We start from the raw sequence: 16,292 nt of genomic DNA on the forward strand, positions 1-16,292 counted from the left end.
GCGCCCCGCAAGACGAGCAAAGATTACATTAAAAACATAACATTCAGTCCGTTACGGTATCAAGTTTCCAGGCTTGATATTTATTTCTCGATTATTAATCAGCGCTTCCCTGAACACAGCGATGGTTGATTGACTAGCAGAGCAGGAGTTTAAATTAGCTAGTCGGTCTTTGAGTCGCCTTTTTTGTTGTTGTTGTTAATTTAACGCAGCCCTGCTCTACATCAATAAAGCTGTGGACAAGGTCACTGATGCCTATTGTTCTTGCAAGGCTGGGTAAATCAGGCATTCATCGTTTTGTAGGTAAGGTCCATCCCGCTTGGTGCCACATTGAGACAAACAAGCTGATTGGTCCATTTCCGCCCCCTGCTGGACTGAACCGGAATAGCATTTTGGCCGCAAAAATAGACTACATTCTCTGAACGTAGTCCAAAACGTTTCTAAACGGAAGTTTCTTTCTAAACTTATTTCTAGAATGTCTATCTTATTTTAATCAATACTGTTTTCTACAGTAAAATGTGTTTATTTTACTGGTTACAATATCTGAATCCTCTATGCTTTTAAAATCTGTCTTCCTGGAAGGCTACACAGGGACATGACTCAGTAGCAAATTAGCTATTGCTATAAACATGTATTCATAGCATCTAGGTCTATTTAAGAGCCAATATTGAATGTATTTGACCTTGTTAAAAAATAACCATATAAAAAAATATTTACTGTGTTTTGGACATAAAAGACTGTTAGAACAGCAAAGCATCAGTTTGTTTCTGTGGGTTTAAGCCACCATCTTGTAAAAGGCAACCCACTCTAAATTCACATTCTTTGCATTCCAACATACTAAATTACATACGTTAGTCCTGTGACTGATCAATAGATTAAGAATCAATTGCCCAAACAGTTATTGATTTCTGTTTCAGCAAATTGATAAGACATTACATTAGAAAAGATGCCGTCACTTTGTAAGTAATCAGCAATCATTTCCGGATTTTTATCTATTAAGCAGAGCTTACTTAAAGCTTGTACCCATAGAGACAATGCCAAGTGTTTAACCCCTGACAAATTTTAATTTTACCTTAATACCTTTGATCTGCAAAAAGAACTTGAAGAACTAGAACCCAGATTATTGTGAAGTGCCTGGTAATAACCATCCCCTCGTTCTAAGCCTTGTTTCGTAGAGACTCTCTGATCTCGGCTATTGAGAAGCGATTGCTTGCTGGAGTTTTGAACTCTGTTGAAGTTTGAGACAATAGGATCTGATTTTACCCAATGGCTAATGTCTGGAAGAGTGGCCAAAATGGTCTGAACGGCTTCGTTTACATCCTCAGTTCCCATTTCAAAACTACAATTCTAAAACAATGCAACCGCTCCTTCTGTTCGCCAATTTCTCCGGTTGAAATTAAACCAGAAAAATGAAGTTCAATGGTAGAAATCTTAGACAGAGATCTGGAAGGAGATGAGAATCAAGCTGAAGCTAAAGATTTATTGGTTCATGCCAGAAAAACTTTGATGAAAACAAACAGTATTCATGTATTTAAATTCAACATTTCTTGAAAAAGTTTAACTTAATTTTTTTTTTTTACAGTAACATGAAAAACTTAACTGTTCTAACATTTTGGTTTTCACAAGTCTAAAACAAATGTTTCAAATATGTGAAAAAGTTAAACACTTTGAACAAAAACATTTGAAAATCAAATGAACAAACTTTGTAAATTTGAAACACATCAACAACAATCAGTAGTTTGTTACAATCCTCAAAACTGAAAGCAGAAACTTTGATCTATTTAAAATCTACAAAAAAACAAAATCAACAAAAGGTAACTTAGTTTAAACAACATTGTTGGAGATCAACTTTCACTCAGTCTTCTTTAGAACCATGCTTTGGATCATTTAGGCTCAAAAAACAAAATCCTCTCAGTACAGCTCTATGGAAATCAAGATTTCAGTAACGTTAAAGTCTGGCCTTTGACTAGGCCATTTGAACCCTACAATTGTTTTGGTGTTGTTGTCCTGTTGATGACCCAGATTGGACCAAGCTTCAGCTGCTTGACAGATGGACCCACATTTGGTTCAAGAAGAGTTTGGGACAAAGACGATTGTTGAACCAATCAACAAGCCCACATCATCAGCTTCCACCACCATGCTGGATAATATCTACGAAGCATTTGTTTTCCTCAAGCAAACATTTCTCAAAACTCTCTGCAGCTTTTCACATCAAAAATTGAAAAAGTTTAAACAGCATATACATCTTTATATGCACTGAAATATACAGAGGAAATTGTACAATCTTGAGACGACCTCAAAATCAGAGGACTTCATTATCTCCACTATTAAGAGTGCAGCCAATCAGCAGCAAGGGAAATAAATGGTGCTTATACAGTGGCTGCTTTGCAAATACCAGCCAATAGTGTGTCCAGTAGCACTTTGTCAAACTATTTTAGCCTCCCATGCAGCATTTCTTTTAAATACTTCATAGATACTCCCTATGAAAACAAGAATCTGTAAATAGGCATAACCTGAATAACGTGAGTGGACTGTAGCACAAAATCTGACATTTGTTCATAAATTCTGCTGATGTTCACAGACATAGAAGTCTCTTAAGACTTGGTGAAAAAAGCCCTTCCTAGTCCAGTATAAAGATTCAAATAAACGATCAAAAAAATGACTACAACTCCACAATGATATAATATTCTTCAACTGGCAAAATAACATGGAAGGCTAAATTAGCAAAAAATTAAAGTTCTCTTCCTTAACTTGCAAAATATATAGTATTTAGGAATATCAAACTAATGTGTGATAACCTACAATTTAACGCTGAACAAAAAGCAGTCTAAATTCTATCAATACAAAGTTTTTGAGAATAAACTAATGACACCAGACAGCAGAGGCCTTTCAACCTAAACAAACAAAAACACACTGGTATATAACGAAATAATCATGGCTACAAACAAAAAATTAACCCAGAAAACTGGAAGACTAAACCAGGTTCCGATGAAACCACAACAACAAGCAACCACAAACAATTGGCTATTTAGCGGAACATCTGGGGCACTACTCAGAAGTGCCACAAAATTACTTCATTTTCATAAACTGAAAACTGCAAAGAAAGTTTAAATATTTATAATGTTAACTGTGTGTGAGAGTCAAATGTCTCCCTCTCACTGTTATGTTTTAGTTTCATGTGGGAAATCAGATTACCAAGACGGAGAAAATGTTGTCCGCATGTCTGGCATGAAAAACTTTTTTGTTGTGTGTGAGTTTTCCTGTGAACATTCAAATTACTTTTTCGAGTGAAACTTTTTCCACATGTCTGACAAGAGAATGGCCTCTCATTTGTGTGGATTCGTCTGTGGACATTTAAGTCCGAGCTCTGAATAAAAGATTTTCCACATGTGTCACAAAAAAAAGGCCTATCACCTGTATGAATTTTCTTGTGAAGCCTTAAATGACTAATTCGAGAGAAACGTTTTTCACATGTTTCGCATGAGAAAGGCTTCTCACCTGTATGAATTTTCTTGTGAAAATTTAGATGATCTACTCGAGTGAAACTTTTTCCACACGTTTCACATAAAAAAGGCTTCCTACATGTGTGGGTTCTGTAAAACTGTGCCTGTGCCTCATTATGAGAATGACTCTCTGAAACAGTGGAGCTGCTTCCTTCCTTATCTTTGCTCTCAACTACAGGAAATATCTGAAAGGAGAGCTGCTCAGTTTGTGGTCCTCCATCACTCATGCCATCTTCCTGAAGAGTAGAAGTATCCATCAAAGCAACAAACAGCTTTTGGACAAGATGTTGTCCCTCCTGACTGCTGCATAGGTCATTCTGGTCCTGCCTGGTTGGTAAATGTTCTGGTCCATGCTGTTCATGTTGAAGCACTGAATAATCTGGTTCCTTCTTTTCTACAATTATCAGTTGAGGTTCTGATTCCTCCTCTTCCTTAATCCATGTATTTCCTTGAATGTCCTGTTCATCAATCAGTGGTGATTTGGGGTCCTCATCTTCCTCTTTAATACATGGAGGTCGTGGTTCCCTTAGTTCTCCAGTCCATTGATGTCCTGATTCCTCCTGGTCATGACTGGACCTCCTCCCCTGGTTACGAACCTGTTGGATGGCAAAAGTTTTCTCCTCAATGGAGAAATGTGGCTGTTGGAGGTCTGTGGGGATAAAGGAAGAGATCATTAATATAATTTAATTGATGACTGCTTTATGCATCAGCCTGGTTGTTCTTGGAGATCCGAGACTGTTGGCATCACACAGTTCATCTAAACTTAGTTTGTAGTGCTTATTTATTTTCAGGAAAAACTGTCCACACTAATTGGCAGCCCTGGCACAGATGTTTAAAAAATGTAAGATAAATTCTGATTGTATTACAGTAAAAAGAACAATTAAGCCTCTAATTTTGAGACATTTATTCAGTGGCGAACTTTGTTACAGTAACTGATGCCACAAACAGTTCCTACACAATAAACGTAACTGAAGTATTTAAAACCTCAATTTTTAAAGTTGACCAGACAGTGTAGGAACTTTAATTAGTAAAGCATATTATTCTTTGGAGTGTAAATATGACATTTGTGGCATGGCTGATGACTAACAACATTCTTCAGGATCTACAAGGTCCTGAATGAGCTTATTAATGAAGAATTTACAGAACTTGCTGCACTTGGCCGAAATACTTATTCTGCTGGCCATCTGCACCACTATTCTCTGCATGAAAATGCAAAGACAACAGTCTTCCCAGCAACCTTCATGTGTCCAAAACAGAATATATTATAGATCAGACCTAAAACAATCCAAACGCACCCGGTCCGAGCAAGATCCAACTCAGCCAATTAACTTTAATTAGAGGCCCGAACTCGAAGTAAACCTACATAAGAAAGAAAAGTGCCACATTTACTACATTCCATGAAGCCAAAGTATATCTTCCTGTTGTCAACTACCAGCTTAAAAATACTTCCAAACCTTTGATTTTACCTCTGCTAGCACAGTAGTCTATTACTTAACATATTCCAGGTCCATTTCGTCGCTTATTGTAACTGCAGTAAACATCCTCTGGGATGTGTGATTGATGGGAGCGGAGCCAGGTGTGCATTAGTTGTGCAATGCGCTGCGCTTGTTACAATCTAATTAACTTCTGCACTGCTTTTCTTTTTTTCTTCAGCAGGATAAAGTACTTACTTTTCTATTTAGCCTTTCATAAATAGCTAAAAACTAATTACATTGTGCATTCGCATCTAGTACTATCTGTGCTGTCATATGCTTATTAAAATGCGTCACAGAAGCCAAGTTGGGTCAGATTCAGCTCAGGCGACACATCTAAAATCTACAACAGGCTTGATGTGAATCAGAAAGCTACACATGTAGCCCCAGCCATGTAGCAGCAACATAACCTCTCTCTCTGGAACATGATGAACATGATGAACCCAAGCAGTGTGACTCACATTACAGTAAACATACACAGCAGTATAAGTTAATGTGGGTCTGAATTTTGCTATTAATTGAACAGTTTGTCTGAAAACATTTACTATTATTTCGGGCATCGTTTGCATTAACATAATTAATTATGGGGCTTAAATTGTTTTCAGAGACTCTAACAAACATTTTCTAATCATGCAGCTACATTTTGTCCTGGGCTGCAAAACACCGAACCTCTGTAGCATCGCAGCTAAAAACAGTTCGTGTTCAGCCCTGATCTGACCTACTTTATCCGGACCTACCAGAACTTTGTCTGTGCGGCTCCGAACCGATTCTGTTGAGCTTTATTTGTTGCTGCAAGTTGATCCCCATCATCCTGCGCTGAGCATCGAGCTCTTCCTCGTAGCAAATGATGGTTTTTTCAACCTCGGTGAAGATTTCTTGAGCAGCAGCAGTTAGTCTCTCTCTGATAAACTCTCTGAGATGCTGAGCTGAAGACATGGTTGCTGAAATATTAGCAGGAATGGGACAATGCAGCAGTTTTCTGATGAGTTAACAAAAGCTGCAGCTGGCGCCGTTTTATTTTCTTTAATTTCTTTTTTTTTTCCTGTTTTTTTTTTACTTCCGCTCGGGTCACACTGAGACAAAAGGCTGATTGGTCCATTTACCACCCCTTGCTGGGCTGGAGTGGAACTGCAGCTTGTCAGCAAAACAACACATTAGCTGAACTGGACCTTTAGTGCATGTTTCAGTCTTCATTCTATCCTAATGTGTTACATTCTAATAACCAAACAAAACCCGCTTTTAGTTCCCTGTATAACTGTTGCTTCTTTTTACAACTGATGTTCTTAACTGTCCTTTTACTTTTACTTGGTGGCTTTGAAGCTGTAGTTAAAGATTATTCACTTTTATCTTTGACGCTGCTTGAAATAATGTTTCCACTGACTGTGAATGAGATGCAGCAAAACAGCACAATTCTCAGTTTATTATTAAAAACAGGTTTTCAATAATAATAGGAAATACTGATTGATTGTTTCCAGTCAATCAGAAACCAACAAAGTCCACCTGAAACACTAGCCTTCATTTGTCTGTCTGTGTTTCCATAGTGCTGGCTGCCACGGCAACACAGTTTTATATATTTATTTATTTCGAAGAGACAAAAAGTAAAAACAGGGAAAAGTAATAAAACACATGATCATGCCCATTTCAATCATTATTACATAATTTGTTAGAAAAGGAACCCTTCTCATACCCATCAACTTCCAAATATTTAAATCTCCCCAGGAAAACTCTTAAATTCGTCCCATGTTGAATGACATGCTAACCTCACATTCTCAACCTCAAATGTAAAATTATACATTTTTAATATCAACAATAGTATGTTTGGTCTTTGAGACGCCCACCCTATACAACATATTTCCCCATAAGCTCATTTTTGAACTGCTTTTCAACTTAAATTTATAATTTAATACATTCCATAAATCTACTCCACACACTGATGTACAAAAAACTCTTTCTGGGTGTTCTAATACATTATTTCTTTTTTTAAATTTCCTTTTCCTCTTAAATTATAACCCCCTAATTTGTCACAAAACGTTTTTTGAATATTGTGTGGACGTTGATGGTTTCTTACTGTTGGTTTTATGATGATTTAACTCTGAGCAGGAGAGTCGATCAGAACTCTATGGAGAAACTGGATCATGTGGTTATGTTGATGTATTTCCCATATAAAATATTCTGGAAGTGTTCATGTATAAATCAAAGCTTTATTTATTTTTATACAAAACACACAAACACAGAAATGATAAAATAATAATTTGGTTTACACAGATTCATTCTCTATATATTAATGAAACAATAATAAACATTTCCTGGACCCATTGTCATGTAAGAACGAAACATTCCTGTAGGGGGCAGCATCCCATCACCAACACAGCTTAACAGTGAAGATTTGACATGACAGTTTTATTCTGAATGTTTTCCGCCTAAGAATTAACAAAACATGTAACCAGCTTAAGTCCACATAAGACAATATATGTTGTCTCATTAATAAATATTAATTTAATTGGTAAATTAATATATTATCAATTTGTTGGTAATTAGTAATATTATAATTGGTCATATTCATTGGTAAATGAGTTAAAACAATAACATTATCAATGCACTGATTTCACTTTTTCAACTTGAGGAGTAGTATGTCGTTTTATTTCTGAGTTCAAAGCCTGAAAGTGGAAACAGTAAATATTCTTGTGCTGATCAGCTGTTTTAAAGAAAATCGGACTTTAAGAAAAACCAGTGCTTACAATCTCTACCTATTGATTTATATGCAGTTTAGAAACAAAATAACGACAATCAAGAACAAATCTGTTGCAGGATTAAGATTCTGCATCAAACCCACAGAACCTTACGTGGGTTCTGTCTATTTGGGTTCACAGAACTCTGCATGGCATGCAAACCCAACCCAAATTCCAGCGTGTAGCGGCTCAGTGAATGTGGTCTGGACTCTGTGGATCAGAGTCATGGATTCAGAGACGCCGTAGAAGGACAGAACACCTGCTCTGTGATCCAGGTACACTCCGACTCTGGAGGAAAACGGACTTGAAATGGAGGTCCAAATGTTGTTGTGACCAAATTTATAATGGGTTTGGTGACAATCTAAAGCCCAAGATTTGTCATTACCTCCAAATAAGCTTTCATTCCCACTTCCTGCTCTGCTGATATTCTTGTATGCGACTGCTACATAAACTCTCCCTCTTTTCTCCACCTCCCAGTAACAACGTCCAGTGAAACTCTCTTTACTCAGAACTTGGCGCCAGTGAGTGAATCTTTCTGGGTGACTAGAATAAGACTGATGTTGAGCCTTTCTTGTCACCTTCCTGTTTTCCCTTGACAACACCAGCCATTTGTGAGCTGTGTTTGGATCCAGAGTGATTTCACACGAATATTTTAAGTATCCATCTCTGCTAGCTGGTTCTGATTCTGACAGTAGAACATCCACCTCAGTGAGTGTCAGTGAGCTTTGTTTCCACGTTTCTCTCAGGACGTCCTGTAGTTCAGCTCTAAGCTCTGACACAGCTGCTGTCACGTCCTCAAAGTGTCTCAGACGACGAACCTTGATGCTGGATGAGTGTGTAGACTCACTGAGTGCTGGCAGTGAGGGGTAGTTGAGGAGAAACTGGTTGTGATCCTCTGTGTGTGAGAGCTGCTCCAGCTCAGCGTCTTTCCTCTTCAGCTCAGTGATCTCCTGCTCCAGCTTCTCCTGAACATCTTTGACTCGACTCACTTCAGTTTCCTGCTGGGATCTGATCTGCTGCTTCACATCAGAGCTTCTTTTCTGGAGGAGACGGATCAGCTCAGTGAAGATCTTCTCACTGTCCTCCACTGTTTTATCAGCAGAGTGATTGATGGCCTCCACCTCCTGTTGAAGCAGATTCATGTCTTTCTCTTTTTCCTGGAGCACTTGTTGGATTTTCTTTTGTTTCTCCTCCAGCTCTCTTTGCCTCTCAGTCCTTTCTGCTGCAGCTGACACTGTGTCATGACCTTTATGTTCCTCTATTAAACACAAACTACAGATACACTTCTGATCAGTGCGGCAGAACATTTTCTTCACCTCATTATGACGAGAGCAGATGTTCTCCTGGAGGTTCTTGGACGGCTCCACCAGCTTGTGTTTCTTAAATGCAGATGAATCATAATGAGGCTGAAGGTGTTTCTCACAGTAAGAGGCCAGACAGACTAAACAGGACTTGATGGCTTTCAGTTTTCTTCCAGTACAGAAATCACAGGCCACATCTTCAGGTCCAGCATAGCAGTGGTCAGCAGCAGTAGCTTGGAGTCCAGTCTTCTTCATCTGATCCACTAATGCTGCAAAGACGGTGTTTTTCTTCAAAACAGGCCTCGGTGTGAATGTTTCCCTGCACTGAGGACAGCTGTAGATTCCTTTTTGATCCTCTTTATCCCAGTGGGATTTAATGCAGTTCATACAGTAACTGTGTCCACAGGGAATAGTTACTGGACTCTTCAGTAGATCCAGACAGATGGAACAGGATAGGGTTTCTTGATTCAGCGGATTCTCCTCCATTTCTCTTCTCAGTTACAGAGACTGTGTGATTATGCCTTTGAGAAAAAGTGTTGTGAGCTGTTGTTTGTTCAGAAGAATGTAGTCTTGCAGGTCTTACACTTATTTACAGGGTGGTAACGCCCATCCAACCTCTGGTTTTGCAGGAAGGATTTAGACAGACTGGAGCTGCTGAGAAGAGGTGATTAACGAGGGAAATATTTGTGTTTCAAATAATGTTTTCCATTTCTAGACCAGCTCAGAGCTTTGTTTATTCTCGAGATATAATCTCGATGCTAAATATGATGCTACCCCCACAGATAGCATCATATTTAGCTAAAGGTTATTTGATATTTATCAGTTAAAAATATGACTGATACTGTCATAATCAATGCAGATGGAAGAAGATCCAAATGCAGAGAAACTGGGGTGACAAACTGATTTGAAGATTTAATGAAGAAATAAGAACAAAAACTTACAAAAAAACCATTGGAGCACAGGGAGCCAGAGGAGAACAAAACTCCCCCAGAAATCCAGGGAAAATAGACAGCAGTGTAACACGAGGAAGAGACAGGATTAAAAGGGACATAATGGAAGCAGTTGGCAACCATGTGGAAGCAATTTAACTGTTGAAACAGCTTTTTCAATGATTTTACTGACGAATGGAAGGTTGGAGATCAGCCTGTGATTCTGCAGTAGTGATTTGTCCAGAATATTCTTTTTTATCAGTGATTTGATAACTGCTGTTTTTAAAGCCTGGGGGAAAACAGCTGATGAGAAAATGAGAGAATCAGATCATTTTCAATGACAGGCGGTACTTTCTTAAGGAAAGCTGTGGGTATGATATTTTTTCTGCATTTGTTATGTCTGGGCATAGCATTGGTATTGGATTTAGCATTAACCCTCAAATTTTTAACATTTTCTCTGCAAAGAAGTTGGCAAATACACCAACCATCAACCCACATCAACCTTTGGAGACAAAACCAGGAAAGGAGATTATTATTGATTTCACAGACATGGTAGTGCAAGTGAGAGGATGCAGGTATGTGCTGATGTGTAGTACCTCAAAAGGCACTAAAACGTTCACATGATTACTCTGGATGGCATGAGGGTTGGCCTACCAAAAGAGAGGACAGTAAGTCAGTGATCAAATATCTCATTAGCTATTATATTTCAAGACACAATTTTCCTGAAAAGGTGAGATCTGACAATGAGACAGATCTCATTGCAAAATCAGGATTTGCAGCAGGTTTAAACAATGTTGAAGCATGCATTTGGTACAGTCTACCATCTCCTGTCACGTAGAAAAGTGGAGAGAATGAATCAAACCATAAAAACCAGAATGGCAAAAATATGTGCACAGACCTTGGTTGACGCTTTTCAACCAAGGTCGCGCTGATGTCTGCTAGGTGTTCTGTCAACCAGGCCACTGGTTTTACTCCTCACAAGCTCCAAACCAGGAGGCTTTTTCCAGGGCCCTTGACGAAACTACCAGGGCTTGACTCACAAAGCATTTTTTAGTGAACTTCAGACCTTGGTTGCAGCGTTCTCAAGACAAGTGGCCAACAAACAACAGGCTCCTTGAAGTCAGCGTGCAGCAGTGGAATCACAGCGCCCACTAACTGAGGTCCAGGAGAAGCTCCAGGTCCAAAGTTCTGAACCAGCTGGTGCAGAATTAACAGCACCAGACTTGTACTTTAGAATAATCCCCTCTTGTGGTGTAGAGGTGTCAGGGCAATCTACCCTAGTGGCAACCATGTTGGGTTGCTGGTTTGATCCCCACTCCACCCGCCTCTGTCATTGTGTTACTGCCTGCTGGTGGGGATGCATGGCGGCCTCACTTCTGTCAGAGAGGATAATCTGACAGAATCTGCCAGCCAACATCAGCTTGTGTGCAGGAATGGGTGAATCACTGTAGTGTGACTTGATAAGGTGCTATACAAGTACAAAGTTATTTACCCTAGACATTGAAGAAAGAAGTCAACAATAGACAGTGCTGGAGTGGAGGAGGTGAAACGGTGGTCTTTCTCCAATGGAAATGGACTGCAGGGTTTGGCTTATTGTCAGCAATAATTGTAAAAAAAATTTTGGCTTTGTGATTTCAAAGGTGTTTGATCCATTTGACACTTTATTCACATCAGGTTGAGGTGATCTCTTAGCAGAGATCAAAAGGGGAAATAATTGTGTATTAATTCTATAATTTTATTGATTTTATATATAGGGTGTGCAGGTTAAAGGTTAACTTGAGGTCTCACTGTTCACAGTGCGTCCTGTCCTCCACCAACTGCAGTCTGTAAGATAGGATAAACAACTCCATATTAGGCACAGAGAGCATCTTTGAGAACCTTTCTGTTATACAGCTGGGGGTGCAGGACAATATATTAAAGGGTGAAGTCCCCGTTTGATCAGGTCACTTTGCAGCCGAGCTGAGATGGTGTTTCTCTGTGTAAGTGTGATCTCCAAAGATATATCGTTGCATTTATTGGAATAAATTGGTTGATGATTTCATTCATTGATTGTCCTTTTTCCTCACTCCAACAAACTCAGAGGAGAATAAGTGTTATCTCTGTCCGTTCTGACCTTCAAGACATCCACCTCAGTGAGTTTCGCTGAGGTTTTTGTCCACATGTCTCCTAAGATGTCCTGCAGTTTATCTCTGACATAGCTGCTGCCAGTGTGAGTTTTATTTCCTTAACTGATCTTTTTGATAAAACCGGTTTGTTCTCCCAGTCACAAAATGTTTGTTTATACCAGCCTCTGATCTGCCAATCTGAACATGAAAGAACAAGGAAACAACTTTTTTGACAGACTGGATCTGCTGCATTCAGGGGAAGAAAGTAGAGGCTAATTAAAACAGAAACTTGTCATTGTATTTATTTCGAGAGGCTAAGATTATCTAACATATTCTAAAAGCTACTTTACATTTATTGTTTTCCAAAGATGTTAGCTTTTTTACTTTGAGTTTAAATCTTAAATTCTTTAGGTTTGGACCACTGCAGTTTATGAGAAAATATGTGATTAGGCTCTGCTTGCAGTTATTTTATGCTGAGGTTTCTCTCTTACTCTGGCTGGGATAGCAGGGATAACAATGTCAGGAATTTAAGTTCCTCCTTCATTAAAAGACAGACTTTCATGCCAAAACTAATTTTAGCTGATAGAATGTGCATCTTTTAATTATTTCTTTCCCACGTCTTTCTAAAAATAGAATACAATTCTCAGGAGCAGCTGAGAATTGCAAGTACATGCTTTTTTAAGAAGTAGCTTGTATTCTCAGGAATAGCTTGTACTTGAATAACGCTTATCTAATCCAGCGGAGCACAAAGCACTTCACACTACATTCAGTGATTCACCCATTTATACACAAAATCACACACTGATAAAGAAACAACTCACAGTGGATTTTGTTTGTTTGGGTTGCTTGCACTAAATATAAACCGAACCAAAGTCCAGCCAGTAGCGTCTGAGTGAATCTGGTCTGGACTCTGGAGGAGAGTCATGGTTTTAGAAATGCTGTACTGTGGTGGATGCTCCTCCCACCACCACATCGTGTTAGTATTTTTTCTTTATATTACATTACAGTTTATACGTTTAAGTTAGTTATTTCATTTACACATATATTTTCTAATGGGTGCACACTTTATTTAATGTTTGTCTGAATGGTTTATTTACACTTGTCTTTTGTTTGAGGTGCTGCTGAGACAAACCAGCTGGAGGAGGAAACCTGGAGCATACCATTTGTTTTTGAAAGACTGAAGGGGGAAGACTTGTTTCAAGTTGTTTTTATTTAGTTAATTTTGTCACTTAAATATTCACTTATTGTTTCTGCTAAGTAAGAGTTAGTTTTGCTTTATTTATTTCATAGAATGCTTTAGTTAATTTTGTATTTATTTGTTCTTTTGTTATGTCGTGCCTCCCTCATGTGGTAGATTTAGGTTACTCCACCCCTATTTAAGCAGCCTTTTGTTCTTTGTTGGCAGGTCAGTTTTGTTTGTGTTCAGTTAGAATTCAGTTGACCTCAGTTAAATTGGGCCCAAAATTGTTATTTATTCTTTGACTTATTTTTGCATTAAATCTTTATGTTTTGTTTGCTATTTTGGAATAATTAAATTGAATTTTTGCTACTTTGAACATTTTTTTGTCCTCGTTTGAGTCTGGTCCCTCACAGTTGGTGCCAGGAGTGGGATCTTTTTCCAAAATGCCTGGAAAGGGAAGAGGACGAACAAGAGGAGAACCCTTTTCTGAACTGGATGAAAGAGTGGCTGTTGAGGAAGGTGGAGCTGTTGGTGGAGTGTTTGACATGGAAGAGGAGAGGAGTGAACCAACACTAGCAGACTTGGCCAACCTTCTCAGAGCCCACATGGGACATCAGAAGGCCAAAGAGGATCACTGGACCAGAGAAACTGCTAAGCAACAACAGAAATTTGAGGAACTACAACAACAGTTCAGATTGTTTAAAAGGGAGAGCCAACCTGAGACCACTCCCACTGCTCCACAGACATCACCAGTGCGGCCTACACAACCACCAGATCCTGGAGTGGCAGCTTCACCTCAACATAGTCAATCAGGTGACCTATATTCACAGGCGCATGTTTCTCATGCACCTAAATTACAAAAATTGAGTGAAGAAGAGGACATTGAACATTTTCTCATTACTTTTGAAAGAATAGCTGCTGCCTGCAGGTGGCCAAGGACTGACTGGGCTTTCCATTTAATACCTCTGCTAACAGGCAAAGCTAGAAGTGCCTTTGTGCACATGGATGTTGATTTGTCTATGAACTATGATCAAGTTAAATTAGCTGTTTTGCAGAAGTATGACATTAACAGTGAAACCTACAGGCAAAGATTCCGCTTGCTTCAGGTGGAGCCAGAAGAAACTCCAAAGGAGCTCTACATAAGGCTGAAGGAGTTGTATATCAAATGGGTGCAACCTAATGGTAAGACAGTTGAACAAATCAATGAAATAATGATTCTTGAACAATATTTAAGAATGTTGTCACCAGAACTTCAGGTTTGGATAAAAGAACATAATCCAAAGACTGCAAAGGAGGCTGCTGAACTGGCTGATGTGTTTGTGGCTGTGAGGAGGAAGAACTCTTGGGCTTTTCAAAGCTGGAAAAAAGATGGCCGCCATCAATCTCCAGCCCAACCAGTTTCAGCTGTGGGTAAACTACCTGAAAAAGAGAGATTTGGCTCAAAAGGTCAATGGAAAAAACCCACTTGTTTCTTATGTGGACAGGTGGGTCATACTAAACCAATGTGTCCTCAAAATGCTGTCAAGTTGTCCCAGATGTGTTTTGTGCCCAGGAAAGAGACTCAAAATGTTGGAGCAATGAATCAATTAATGGAGACCTTTGTGGAGCTCAACGGTCAGGCACTGAGGGCCCTGATTGATACAGGGAGTACACGGACTTTGGTCCAGCGCAGGTACATCTCACCCCAGCTTGTTTGCACCAGTGAGACCGTTCCAATCTGCTGCGTCCATGGTGACAGAAAACAATATCCAATAAAAATATGACTGATACTGTCATAATCAATGCAGATGGAAGAAGATCCAAATGCAGAGAAACTGGGGTGACAAACTGATTTGAAGATTTAATGAAGAAATAAGAACAAAAACTTACAAAAAAACCATTGGAGCACAGGGAGCCAGAGGAGAACAAAACTCCCCCAGAAATCCAGGGAAAATAGACAGCAGTGTAACACGAGGAAGAGACAGGATTAAAAGGGACATAATGGAAGCAGTTGGCAACCATGTGGAAGCAATTTAACTGTTGAAACAGCTTTTTCAATGATTTTACTGACGAATGGAAGGTTGGAGATCAGCCTGTGATTCTGCAGTAGTGATTTGTCCAGAATATTCTTTTTTATCAGTGATTTGATAACTGCTGTTTTTAAAGCCTGGGGGAAAACAGCTGATGAGAAAATGAGAGAATCAGATCATTTTCAATGACAGGCGGTACTTTCTTAAGGAAAGCTGTGGGTATGATATTTTTTCTGCATTTGTTATGTCTAGGCATAGCATTGGTATTGGATTTAGCATTAACCCTCAAATTTTTAACATTTTCTCTGCAAAGAATTTGGCAAATACACCAACCATCAACCCACATCAACCTTTGGAGACAAAACCAGGAAAGGAGATTATTATTGATTTCACAGACATGGTAGTGCAAGTGAGAGGATGCAGGTATGTGGGATGTGTAGTACCTCAAAAGGCACTAAAACGTTCACATGATTACTCTGGATGGCATGAGGGTTGGCCTACCAAAAGAGAGGACAGTAAGTCAGTGATCAAATATCTCATTAGCTATTATATTTCAAGACACAATTTTCCTGAAAAGGTGAGATCTGACAATGAGACAGATCTCATTGCAAAATCAGGATTTGCAGCAGGTTTAAACAATGTTGAAGCATGCATTTGGTACAGTCTACCATCTCCTGTCACGTAGAAAAGTGGAGAGAATGAATCAAACCAGATTGGCAAAAATATGTGCACAGACCTTGGTTGACGCTTTTCAACCAAGGTCGCGCTGATGTCTGCTAGGTGTTCTGTCAACCAGGCCACTGGTTTTACTCCTCACAAGCTCCAAACCAGGAGGCTTTTTCCAGGGCCCTTGACGAAACTACCAGGGCTTGACTCACAAAGCATTTTTTAGTGAACTTCAGACCTTGGTTGCAGCGTTCTCAAGACAAGTGGCCAACAAACAACAGGCTCCTTGAAGTCAGCGTGCAGCAGTGGAATCACAGCGCCCACTAACTGAGGTCCAGGAGAAGCTCCAGGTCCAAAGTTCTGAACCAGCTGGTGCAGAATTAACAGCACCAGACTTGTAC

At 39.3% G+C, this 16,292-nt stretch overlaps 2 protein-coding genes and 1 long non-coding RNA gene across 4 annotated transcripts in view; 1 reads left to right on the forward strand and 2 right to left on the reverse strand.

The window, feature by feature from the left end:
• LOC116721093 (uncharacterized) overlaps window positions 1–3,444 on the forward strand; it is a 54,554-nt gene extending 51,110 nt beyond the window's left edge. Inside the window, exon 4 of the long non-coding RNA XR_004339509.1 lies at window positions 3,403–3,444. This is a non-coding gene — a long non-coding RNA (uncharacterized LOC116721093). The remainder of the gene's footprint in view (window positions 1–3,402) is intronic.
• On the reverse strand, window positions 1,458–6,029 carry LOC116720993 (gastrula zinc finger protein XlCGF57.1-like). 2 transcript variants are annotated; one of them, XM_032564551.1, is made up of 2 exons: window positions 5,710–6,029; window positions 1,458–4,149 (listed from the first exon to the last, which is right to left on the reverse strand). In XM_032564551.1, the coding sequence occupies exons 1-2, from the start codon at window positions 5,906–5,908 to the stop codon at window positions 3,113–3,115; spliced, it is 1,236 nt and encodes a 411-aa protein (XP_032420442.1). In that variant the 5' UTR covers window positions 5,909–6,029; the 3' UTR covers window positions 1,458–3,112. The 2 variants fall into 2 exon arrangements, 1 of the variants encoding a protein (XP_032420442.1); XR_004339490.1 differs by having other exon boundaries at window positions 2,148–4,149; window positions 5,695–6,024.
• Window positions 6,030–6,644: 615 nt separating this feature from the next.
• Window positions 6,645–9,558, reverse strand: LOC116720956 (tripartite motif-containing protein 16-like). Its single transcript, XM_032564481.1, has one exon. It carries the CDS (start codon window positions 9,486–9,488, stop codon window positions 7,827–7,829), a length of 1,662 nt encoding a protein of 553 aa, XP_032420372.1. The 5' UTR covers window positions 9,489–9,558; the 3' UTR covers window positions 6,645–7,826.
• Window positions 9,559–16,292: the final 6,734 nt, after the last annotated feature.

This window comes from Xiphophorus hellerii, chromosome 6 (genome assembly GCF_003331165.1).
Source record: "Xiphophorus hellerii strain 12219 chromosome 6, Xiphophorus_hellerii-4.1, whole genome shotgun sequence".
Classification (NCBI taxonomy): domain Eukaryota; kingdom Metazoa; phylum Chordata; class Actinopteri; order Cyprinodontiformes; family Poeciliidae; genus Xiphophorus; species Xiphophorus hellerii.